The sequence below is a fragment of the Coptis chinensis genome, chromosome 1, assembly GCF_015680905.1.
Source record: "Coptis chinensis isolate HL-2020 chromosome 1, ASM1568090v1, whole genome shotgun sequence".
Lineage (NCBI taxonomy): Eukaryota > Viridiplantae > Streptophyta > Magnoliopsida > Ranunculales > Ranunculaceae > Coptis > Coptis chinensis.
This window is the reverse complement of record NC_141456.1, coordinates 79,395,768-79,407,645: the sequence shown is the minus strand read 5'-3', so window position 1 is coordinate 79,407,645 and position 11,878 is coordinate 79,395,768. Positions and strand designations below refer to the sequence as shown.

The following is an 11,878-nucleotide window of genomic DNA, read 5'->3' as shown; positions in this document are numbered from 1 at the left end:
GAAGATGGTGAGTTCACCAGCATATTTGAGATCAAATACTCTATTCCCTTTCCAGGTAGTCTGTTAAACTGTTTTAGATATGAAAATTACTCATCATTTTTCAAGAACCCTGACTTATATTTGCACCATCAAACTACACACTGTGACAATGATCAATAACACCTCATTCGTTGGACACTGCCAAGCGCAAGAGATAGATGCATGCCAACACAGAACCAAAGAAATTTCTACCTATTCGAGTACTGCACTTTTAGATGTTGCCAAAATAGTAATTAAAATACACAACTCACTATTATATATAAAACAGCTCTAACCGTGTGTAATGGGCACTCTGGCCAACAGGGGCGGATCTAGGGGCTGGGCTGTAGCCCCACCCAAACTTGCTCCTAAAAAATATGTAGTAGTAGTGAACTAGTGAGAAAACCAGTAAACCCATGCCTCTCCAATGATAAAATAATTAACACCAAACCCTCCTGGATGGCTCGGACGAGCTGAATGGGAATAGTTCTAAATCCTTTAAAGAGTCTTGGGGGAATTTTTCTTTTTTTTTTTTGGATCGGTAAAGTATAGTTATATTACTATACGAGAACAAGGAGACAACAGAATGTGATATCCATTCCAGAAGCGTAAGAAGATAAACAAAAACATTAAATAAATAAATAAAAAATCTGATCATCTCGTAATGGACTCCCATCTAAACACAAAACACCTAAAATGGTATGTCTCGGGTCTCACTATGTGCCTCGACCGGAAAAATAAAAGTATTTTGATGGCCAACACAACTTTCTCCAATGTTACGCCTTCAAAATGTATCTGATTCCTCTCCAACCAAATACCCGACAAAATTGCAAATGGTAACATGCTCCAAAGCCAGCGTCCCTTCTGAGGGTAGACTCTCCAATATCATGAGGCTAATAACATCATCACCGAAACCGAACAAACCGAAGCCCAGTAGCTCCTCCAGAACAAGGACCCCCACCATAACCAGAATCATCAATTTCTAGTAGCAGCGTAAGATTTAAAGCGAAAAATGTGTTTGCAGCAGCTAATCCCTGTAGATTAGATTTTGAATCATGAGATGCATCAAATTCACTGATAGACACCGAGGATGCCATTGAGGGAGTAGCAACTGATTGGGATTTTACTTCACTATTGCTTGCACTACCAAGCCAAGATGTCAAAGCAATCACCGGGGACGCAGAGGGTGTTAAGGGAACTTTAGGAATAGATTTCTCAGATATCATAGGAGAACTGGGAACAGTCAAAGATGCATAACTGAAAGACTCTTTAGCATGAACACCATCCAACACTCCATTAGTATGAGAAGTTTAGTTCATTGCTGATGCGGGTCACCTTAGACATCTGATCAAGGTCTAAACCTTCAGACTTCAGACCAGCTACACCATCTAGTGTCTTATTTAACGACTTCCTGGAAGAGGACAATTTCTCCTCACCTTCATCATGAACTGAATAATTAGGGGGCCCAAACATATCCTCAGAACTTGTACTTACCTGCCCTTGAGGAAAGCTTCCAACACTTATAGATGTCTTGGCAGACTGTTCTTGTTCATGAGGCAAGCTGGAGAAGGTATGCTGTGAACTATGTGTGTCATCAGAATCATTTAAGTTCTTCTCTTCAGTTCTTATAGAGAGATTTTTGGCCATTTTCACAGCACAAGCAGCCCTGAAAAGTAAAAGTCCGCATAGAAGTGAGAAAGGATAACTTTGTAACCTTGTAAGCAAGATGTCAATATGAAACACGACTATCTCAGCCCATTGATTGTGAGCTTATATGTATTCACACACATATAGAGGAGTGATAGAGCCACTGCCCATGTACAATCCCGTATATAAAGTGTGCCTACAATGTGAATTAAGGGCTGATTTTTGTGGAGATAATCTCCTCATAATGAAGATCATACACACGAAAAATCAGCTCAATTGAATGTGTAGCTATATCATAAGAGTTGAAAATGTGTGGACCGTTCGATTAATCCTAAAAACTTTAACACAGCTTTTGACGATGTTTACATATTCAATAGCTGGTTTTTGTGAGGATATTATGACACACTAAAATGACATGAAAATGACACTTTTAATTTGCAAACTGAGAGAAGTTACGGGATGATGTTTTGTGGGTATATTCTCCACATCATGGAGATCATCATAACACAAAATTAACCACTTTGGATGTGCCCAACCTGTTCAAGCTTAGGATTTATCTAATGGTTCACAAATACTCACTTTGCAACATTCTTTTGATAAAGGTAATCATTTTATATGGACTGAATTTTGTGAGGATCTTCATAAGGAAAACATCCTCACAAAAAATCAGCCCCTAACTTTTTCCCATCTGCGCCCAACATGTCATTTAAAGTGTCACAATATACCTTCCCGTATATATATACAAATTAAATAAAAAGAATACTAAAGGAATCTTTTAGCATACCTTACACAAGAGAAATATAAGTCCACACAGCTTTCAAGAAACTCTGCTCTTCTACATATAGCAGAAAACGGGGGGCACATTTTTGCCAGATCAACCATGAACTTCAAGACTGACATCGCAGCAGCAGGAGATGCTGCCTCCCCACCCATAAGATGCGCCGCATGTCTTATGCATAAGGGCTTTACCCTGAAGCTCTCCCATCATATCTGTTGTTTCTTCTACAAGCTCCACCACAAGGCTAGCAGTGACTTGTGATAGATTGCCAGTTTGGTGGGCCAGCATCAGCTGGAAGCTGAGAGCCTATCAAATGTTGACTTAGCCATAACAATTACAGATTCCAACAGCTCAACAAACCTTAAATCTCCTGAATTACCATTGCTTGGAATAAGGGCATGAAAATCTAGCATGCGAACTTCAGGTAATCTTGGGTACACAGGTTTTCCAAATATTAGACAGAACAGGGTGTAATATATTTCCGGAGAATCGTAGAAACTTGAGAGTACACGTGCCAAACCTTGATAACCTCCACCAGTACAAAATTTAAGTGAAAATGTCGGAGAAGAAGCAAGACACACACCAAGAAGAGTCATGATCCATCTCATACCGGTTGGATGAACAGCTTCATCAAGGAAATATGTTATCAGCTTAGACGAAACAAGTTTATGCCACTGTTCAAGCAATTCTTCAGAATCTATGGTCATTTGTAAATCAATAAGCATTTCCAGTAACATATTCCGTACAATTACATGCTTCCCCATAGACTCTCGAATGATTTGATGCCTTGGTGTCACTTTAGGTGGATCAAATGTCATAATCACAAACCTGACCACCTGTTCCAGCTCAGACCCCAAAAAACCATCCTCTGGGATAACCCCAAGCAGAGCAACCAATTTCTCTAAAACAGGAACTTCAACATCACCCCTTTGTAGAGTCACTAACAAATGTTGGACGTAAGACGGTAAGACTATGATTCCGATACCAATGCATAGAAACCAAACGTTCGAGAAATCCAAGTAATGCAATTTGGATGGAAACAGGAGATGTCACCCACAAGGTCCAGTCCAACAGGACATGCTCAACCATGTCCGAATTGGCAAGAACAATGCAGTTCGAGGTTTCAGTTGGTATATCATTACTCTTGAGTTCTGAAATATGACCAAGTGAATCCTTCTGCACAGAAAAATCATCCATAACTCCATGAGATCCAGGCTGAAGAAAGTTCATCAGGAAATTTTGAAGAAGTAAGATGCTCGTAGCTGCTTTCATAATTGATGCCAACAGGGGAAAGAATGCTGTGAATTTGTTGCGACTTATGCGGTTCAGAAACTGCCGCCTCGCATGCAGCAATCTGGAAAAATATCTCAAGACACTGCATGTCAAACAAAGGCATTCTACGATGCAAGAAAAGGGCCAGCAAATGGTATCCCCTATACGCTTGCATGTCTCGTATATTCAGAGGATTTTGATGAAGAGCACAAGCAAGTACAGCTAAGGCCATGTGCAGCATATTCCTGGTTTCAGAAGCTTCAACAAGAGCTAAAACAACAGTCATGCCACCGACTGTACGTAAGCTATCCCCAACAACACATTGTCTGCAGATATAACTATCACCATGAAGACGACCAAAGCGAGGTATGCCTACAGCATAGGAACTTCTTATTAGAACGCTGAATGGTCACAATCCGCTATATAAATTTAAAAAATAACAAAAGAAGTGATATGAATTGAATAAATAAAAGGCATAAAAAGAAAAGGTTATCAGTTACACACCACCAATAGGGGAAGCAGCTGCTGACTTGGGATCAACAAGATTAAACATCGACAAAGTTCCTGATGCCCTATAAACTTCTGATGATGTTCCATCAAAAGCAAATATAAGTTTTTTCCCATTATGCTGCAACGATAGATTTCGAAGCCTGTCCAGATCCCAGACAATCCCGCTTCCATCTGCCTTGAGGTTACTCTGTTTGCTAGCACTGTCGATCCTTTGCATATTTGATGCCAGAGGCAACTCAGCTTCCAAAGAATCTAAGATGGCCATACTACCCCCACCACAAGCCTGATTAGGAACAAACCACAAAAGATCTGTCTTGGAAGAGCCCTCTATATCCTCTACCAAGAATGTACATGAAGCAAATACTACCTGATGTGAGCACCTCCTCAAAAGGTAGCAGCAGCGGAGTTTCCAAGATAACTCATGAACTTTAGCGCATGAAATCGGTGTCCCTACAGTCACCTGCAATGATTTTCCAACCGGAGATGGAGAATATCCTAGCTTTCCTGTGTGTCTCAGCTTTCCATTGAGATACAGATATGCCACACTAGCTTGGAACAGCCCGGCTAGAGCATTGGGCTTACTATGAACAACCGCAAGGTGATGCCGCTTTCCTTCTTCCAATTCTAACCCAGAAAAAGATAGGGAACAAGAGTTGCTGGTTGCAAGAGTAAAAATACCGTCATCCTGAAGAAAAAGCTCCGCATAGAGTGTATTTCCGTCATCTGGTGAACCAACAGAAAACAGCCGAAGAACATGCCCTTGCATCTGTTGCTTACTACCGGTGCTTCGCCTTTTAGAAGGGCCTGTCTTGGAAGTTTGATCTGACTCCTTTCCCTGAACTTTCAAGAAATTCCGATACTGAAACCAACAGACAAATGAATAACCAGCAGCAACAAACATCAGAGGTGAAGGAAAAGGGGAAACCTCAAGAACTTTGGGTGGCCTTAGTTCTTGCTTTTTTGTATTCGTTCCCTTGACATGTTCTTCTGAAATATTAAGTAAATCATCTTGCGCTTGTTCTTTGCATTCACCATTTGAAAATTGACCATCATGTTTAGCTGTTTTCTTGCTCAACATTGATTCATGCTCTTCCTTGCGTTTGGATAAATAGGTTCTCAGGACAGCGATTGACATGTCTCTGTTATTAACCTGGTCATGGCAACTTAACAAGTCAGGTCGTGCAAGGAATATATTTTGCAGAATAAAATACAATCATTCAACTTTTTCAAACTGGCGCCCTCCTATTATTAAATTGACAGTTTCCCTGACCAACTTAGTATTAGGGCCTTGGCACACCGCCAAGCCTGGGCTTGCGAAGGTCACACTAGTACCAATATTATCCCTACTTAACCACCCATTGGTGGCTTGGGTCAGAACTTGGCCATGGGTGGGGGTTTCTATCTGAAAAGCCTCGGTATTAGTTGGTGTGAGATCCCACTAGTTGAATCAATGATGAACTCTTTTCTTGTTCCATGTGGAACTATTATCTTTTTTCTGTCCACAAACTCAAACACTTAGCCTGTCTGTCTACTATCAAACACAAAAGTTTATTTCATAAATACCTTATCGGCAGTTCTCATGACTGATTTATCCTGTCTATCTCCAGGTAGCATGATCTCTAGGACAACAAATGTCTACAATGCAATGAACATGTTTTCCAACTTATATATCCCCCTAGCCAACTTTCCTAACAAAAGAGCTACCTCCCTTACTTCTTAACAAATTCCACAATGTCCATACGTTTACACACAGACAAAACCACCACTAATATGGTCGCTGAAACTAAACAAAGTACCAGACTACCAGATACTCAACACTTCATATTCCACAAATTTCTCAGATTTCAATTACCATAGAGAGTGTCAGTTTATTTAAATTCTTAATAGAAAGACAAACATAAGATAGAATATTACCTGGGCTTTATTGTAGAAAACTTGATTGTCTTTATGCATTATAATCTCTGCTTCCCCTTCTTTAATAATAATCACATAGTCATCTGGATCAAAGGAGACTGTACAACAATTCCCTAGCCTTAAAGTACCCATGAATTCTTTTTTGGTAAATAACAATGCATTGGAAATTTAGAGCGTAACCATATTGCTTTCTTATCAGTGATCAAGTGCCAAGTGAATAAATAAAGAGGGAAGACAAAGATGAAACTGCAAAATCTGAGCAATTCACTTTACTAGCAAATCTATTACATTCTTCATAATGAGAGAAGAGGAAGATGAAACTGCAAAATCCGAGTGATTCACTTCAGTAGCAAATCTGCTACTTTCTTCTAACAACTTACCAGTTTTCCTTGATTCCTACTTTCCTACAAACCACTTTGTAAGTAGCCAGATATTTGCTTTTGACTCAATTCCTTCATCTGAACTACAATAACATCTAAATTTATTTAAAAATTGTTTCTTGATAGGGTGTGGATAGATCTCTACCATAAAACACAGAGCTCATACACCTTCTTCCGCTGATCTCTTTACCTGCACAATGCTCTACAAAGGGAACGTCTTATTGCTCTTTACCCATTCTAAAACTTCTACTTCTGAACCAAATGGCGGAACTACATGAAACCTAAGAGATCACCGAAGCAAGTCTAACAAAGAGTGATCTTTGAACGCTACTACACATGGGAAGGCCACCAGGGCTAGAGGAGGAGAGGAAATCCATGCCTGAAACAGAAGCCACACCATACTACTATACTAGCAGCAGGCTATAGCATATATGAGAAACAAAAAGTAAAAGCAGATTTCACATCTTTGCAAATGAAAATGAATTTTAAGTGATTTCAAATTTCAATACTAATGTCCAAATGCAACTCTTTTTTTTTTTTTTTGAAAGGCAAGCAGGGTTTTTGAGAGGTCCCTTACCCCTATTTTATTAGAAATAATCATATGTCTTGGTTACATTCTTACATACTGTTTGCCCGTGGCATCTTCATAAATAATCTTTTTTACATCCTCAGAAAAAGAACTGGGTACTATCTCTATGTAACTAACTGTGGGAATAGTAGCTGCTAATGCATCAGCTAGTCTATTTGTCTCTCTATATACATGGCAAACTGAAAAAACATCTAATCTCCCTATCAACTCCTGGATTTCGTCCATCAGATGCTTTGCCCGCCATGGTTGCTGTTCTCTCCTCCTTAAGTATGCGACCACAGTGTTTGAGTCTGTTTGTGCGTTAATTCTCCTTAAGCCTTTTTGAAGTGCTAACTCGAGCCCATGGGCCAGGCCCTCTAATTCTATTAAGTCTATCGACTTTTGCTCTGCTTTCCCATTAGCTGCCGCGATGACAGTCCCAAGTTCGTCCCTGATGACTGCTGCCCAACCTCCATGGTTGCCTTGAAGAGTACCGTCAGTGTTTAAAATGTGGACTTCTGCTCCCGCACTCACCCACTTGCAGTGCTTCAACTGTTTGTGCTTTACATCCACCGTAATATTCCACAGCTGCATGAATCTATTTCTCTCTGGCCCTTCCTCCACTTTCACTTTAATTGATTGTAGCTTGCATCTGACATCTCTTACGATCAGCTTACCCACCTGTTGTGCTGTTTTACTTGTGTGTTCGAAGATTCTTCTATTTCTCTCCTGCCAAATATTGTAAATGAATCCATTAAACATGAGTTTCAATGCATCCTGTTTGTATCCTTTGCCTTTTGCTGTTTGAATAATCCATGAGATTTCTTCCAGCCAAGTTGTTCCACTTGGTACATTATATCCAGCATGCACAAGTAGTGTCTGCCATATGAACTGTGAGAACAAGCATTCATAAAACAGATGCTCTTCCGTCTCTCTTTCTTTCCAGCACAGAACACACGTATCATCTTGCACTTTCTTCCACTCCTTCAACTTCACCAACGTCTTTAGACCTTCTTTGAGTGTTAACCACGCAATAAACGCGTGTCTCGGTATTCTGTTTTGAAACCAAACAATGCTATACCACGATATTGGAACTTTTGTCTCTCTGACACAGTGAAATGTATCTTTGAGGTTAAAGTCTCCTTTCTGCGAAGCTGTCCACACAACTCGGTCATCACCCCTACCCACTCTGACTTCTTCTTCCATGTATGTTATGATGTCGGGCAGATGAACTCTCACACGCCAAGGTGCATTCCACCTCCCATCTTCAATCATATTCGCCACTGATGCGTTCAAGTTACACGTTGAATCATAAGTCAGCGAAATAGGGAAGTACTCTCTCAGTATACCCATGGGATGCCAAGGGTCTAACCAGAACTTAGTGTCCCTTCCATCCCCAATCTGATGATGTGCAATGAATTTGGCATCCTTCCTATTCCGCAAAATGTTCCGCCAAACCCATGAACAATCATTGGGTACCTTCAACTGCCAGAAATTTCTATCCTTGATGAGATTTTTTTTAATCCATTGTGTCCATAGAGTGCTCTGACCACTCACCAGATTCCATATGTGCTTAAGATTGGCTGCTATATTAGCAGTTCTTAAGTTCCGAATCCCGAGCCCACCTTCGTCATAAGGGAAACACAAATCTTCCCAACTGATAAGGGCATGTGAAGTCGTGCATTCCGGTCCTGACCATAAAAAATGCCGGCACATTTGATTAATCTCATCAATTGTCTGCTGTGGTAGTACAAATGATGAAATCCAGTATATGCTCATATTGTTTAGCACTGCCTTTAATAGCAGTAGCCTTCCTGCATAGGACAATGCTCTTCCCTTCCATGCTTGTATCTTGTTTCGAACTTTGTCTATCAGAGGCATACAGTCAGTAGCTTTCAATCTTGTGGTTATCAGTGGCAGCCCCAGATATCTTACCGGTAGAGTGCCCTTTTGAAACTGAATTATGCTCTCCATTTGCGTACATATAGCAGCATCCATTCCCGCATAGAACATATTACTCTTCTCTAGATTCACTTGCAATCCTGAGCAGCTCTTGAATTTCATGAGTGTATCCTTCGGAGTTCTTATCGTGTCTAGGTCTCCATTCATAAATGCAATGAGATCATCGAAAGAAAAGATAAGTGCGTGATTGGAGGATTTCTGCATTTATAATGAAGTCTATAGTCTCCTTCCTCCACTCTTTGTCTCAGCATCTGGGTAAAGAATTCCATTACCAAAACAAAGCGGTATGGTGACATTGGGTCTCCTTGTCGAATCCCTCTCTTCCCTTTAAAATACCCAAAAGGTGTTCCATTGATCATGATGCTATATCTTGGTGTTTCTATACATTTTCGTATCCAATTCCACGAAGACTAAGGGCACTCCAATGCGTGTTAAGGGAAATCTAACTGCCTCCCATCTGATACAGTCATACGCCTTTCTCAGGTCTATTTTTGCTGCACATCTCGGTGGGCCATTATCCCTGTGGTAATTGTGCAACAACTCATGTGATGACAAGATATTATCATGAATGCTTCTACCCCGAGATAAAAGCAGCATTGATTGAGGGATATCACCTTGGGCATAAACATTTTCATTCTACATGTCATAATCTTCGTAATGCACTTGTATATAACGCGTACAAAGATGCAATGGGTCCAGTAATCACCAAGAGAGTTTGGCTTGTGTACCTTTGGGATAAGAGTTATGCATGTAGAGTTCACCTCTTGCGTAAGCATACCCGATCTAAAAAATTCTTTCTTGACCGACAAAATCATCTCCTATAATTCTCCAAGTTGCCTTGAAGAACAAAGATGAGAACCCATCATTCCCTAGAGCTTTGTCATTTGTCTTATTCGGATAAACACTCTATGATTTCATCTCGTGTAATCTCTTTGATCAATTCATCTTGGTGTTTTGATCCAAATTGCTCCACCTCGTATGTCATTCATCATTGTAAAATCTATTTCCTCCATATGCTCTGGGCTGTATAACTCTTGATAATACTTGACACACTATTCCCCAATCTCTGAAATCTCTTCTAGCATCCTCCCTTGTTGGTCTTTCAGGCATGTAATTCTGTTTGTCATTCTTCTCATCTTTACTGAATTAAAAAAATATTTTGTGTTACTATCTCCCAGTGTCACTACTTGCTCCCTCGATTTCTGTTTACATTCTGACTCTTCTTCTACTGCTGCTTTCACATAAATTTTCGTTGTCATTCTTTCTCTTGTGATAAGCTGTTGGTCCAATGGCCTTGTCTGTAGTAATGTTTGGATCTCCTCGAGTTCTTTCTTAGCATCTTGCTTCCTAGTTATAGTTCTGCCTTTGTCTTTATTCCAACTGATCAAGTCATTCTTTACCTGCCTGAGCTTCCTCATGAACGTGTACATTGGGTTTCCCACCACTGGTATGGCCCATGCCCCTCTGACAATCTCATTGAACCCCTCCTCATCAATCCAATAGTTAAAAAAACGGAATGATTTCTTGCACTGCCCTTTACTTGTGGTAGACTTTACCACCATTGATGAATGGTCAGAAGTTGCTCCCGGGTTATTAAACGTTGCCTCTGTATCACCATAATCATTTATCCATTCCGCATTAACCATAACTCTGTCCAGTTTTCTCCACATTCTCGCTTCTTGTTTGTTACTCCACGTTAGAAAATTCCCTTTGTATTTCAAATCCACTACCCCAGCCATTGTTACACACTGCATTAAATCCTGGTAGTGGTGAGGTTTTGTTTCTGTCCCTCCTACTCTCTCTTGTGTACTCAATACTGAGTTAAAATCTCCCAATACAATCCATGGTTTTTGAATTGTACATGATAACTGGATAATTGCACTCCATAGCTCTCTTCTTTTATCTCTGTCATTCAACCCATACACCATTGTCACAACCATTTCCTTTCCATTAGCCAGCTTTACATCCATAGTTATATTTTGCTCATCTTTTGTTATAAGACTCATGGTACAGCTTTGAGGGTTCCAGCAAACCCATATCCGCCCTTTCTCATTGTATTCATAATTGTGCTCTAAACTCCAACCTTGACAGCACCCATTAAGCACCCTTTGAATGTTTTTCTGTTTCACCTTTGTTTCTACCACACCGAAAATGCCTAACTCATTTTTCCGAATCAGTTCCTTTATTTCATATTGCTTAAAAGCTTTATTCAATCCTCGTATATTCCAGCAGCCTACACTAACCATTAATGTTTAGATTGAGTTGTTAATGGCCCATATCGCGACCCTCCTGGTTCTGTAGCTTTCTTTGTTATGACACCATGTGTTACTCTCACTGGATTTGAGAGTTTCCCGATCCTGTGATTTGCCCCTCCTGCTGTGTCTGCTTGCTCCTTTGTATTCGAAGTTCTGTATTCATTCCCTCCGTCTTTTTGAACTGTTTTGTCCTTCCTTATTACTGCCTCTGTGCTCTGCCTCTTTCCATGTTCAGTTCCTTCGATTTCCTTGTGTGGTTCTCCTCCTGATTCTGAGCACTCATCTCTCTTTATTTTCTCTGTTACATCTCCTTCTTCTATTTTTGACTCCTCTTGTCTTGGTCTGCAGGTTTGTTTCTTATTCGGTGTTTCCCACTCCCCTTCATCAGATACTTTATGCACTTCTTGGACGCTATCCTCTTTGGTATCTTTGTTGCTTTTTCCAATCCCCATCTGATTTTCATCTACTCTGCCTTTTTTCAGCCATACTTCCTTCTTTATTGGTTCTCGTACTCTCTTTGCTTGAACTTTGACACAGTTGCTATCGTTGTGCCCAAATTTTTTGCACTCTGAGC

The 11,878-nt window shown here is 40.3% G+C and overlaps 2 protein-coding genes across 4 annotated transcripts; both read right to left on the bottom strand.

The window, feature by feature from the left end:
* Positions 1 to 595: 595 nt before the first annotated feature.
* Positions 596 to 6,271, bottom strand: LOC147525337 (protein SPIRRIG-like). 3 transcript variants are annotated; one of them, XM_086606509.1, is made up of 5 exons: positions 6,140 to 6,271; positions 4,593 to 5,375; positions 4,220 to 4,508; positions 2,450 to 4,087; positions 596 to 1,684 (listed from the first exon to the last, which is right to left on the bottom strand). In XM_086606509.1, the coding sequence occupies exons 1-4, from the start codon at positions 6,269 to 6,271 to the stop codon at positions 3,633 to 3,635; spliced, it is 1,659 nt and encodes a 552-aa protein (XP_086462635.1). In that variant the 3' UTR covers positions 596 to 1,684; positions 2,450 to 3,632. The 3 variants fall into 3 exon arrangements, with proteins under 3 accessions (XP_086462635.1, XP_086462639.1, XP_086462627.1); XM_086606513.1 differs by having other exon boundaries at positions 4,220 to 5,060; positions 5,151 to 5,375; XM_086606501.1 differs by having other exon boundaries at positions 4,220 to 5,375.
* Positions 6,272 to 10,101: 3,830 nt separating this feature from the next.
* Positions 10,102 to 11,295, bottom strand: LOC147525336 (uncharacterized). The gene has a single exon (XM_086579148.1). The coding sequence runs from the start codon at positions 11,293 to 11,295 to the stop codon at positions 10,102 to 10,104; it is 1,194 nt and encodes a 397-aa protein (XP_086435274.1).
* Positions 11,296 to 11,878: the final 583 nt, after the last annotated feature.

Bases quoted from the DNA above. Each gene is read 5' to 3' on its own strand.
- LOC147525336 (XM_086579148.1), bottom strand. From the start codon at position 11,295: ATGGTTAGTGTAGGCTGCTGGAATATACGAGGATTGAATAAAGCTTTT.
- LOC147525337 (XM_086606501.1), bottom strand. From the start codon at position 6,271: ATGGGTACTTTAAGGCTAGGGAATTGTTGTACAGTCTCCTTTGATCCA. The intron at 5,376-6,139 runs GTAATATTCTAT...TGCCATGACCAG, and splicing joins TTTTCTACAATAAAGCCCAG to GTTAATAACAGAGACATGTC. The intron at 4,088-4,219 runs GTGTGTAACTGA...CCTATGCTGTAG, and splicing joins AGCTGCTTCCCCTATTGGTG to GCATACCTCGCTTTGGTCGT.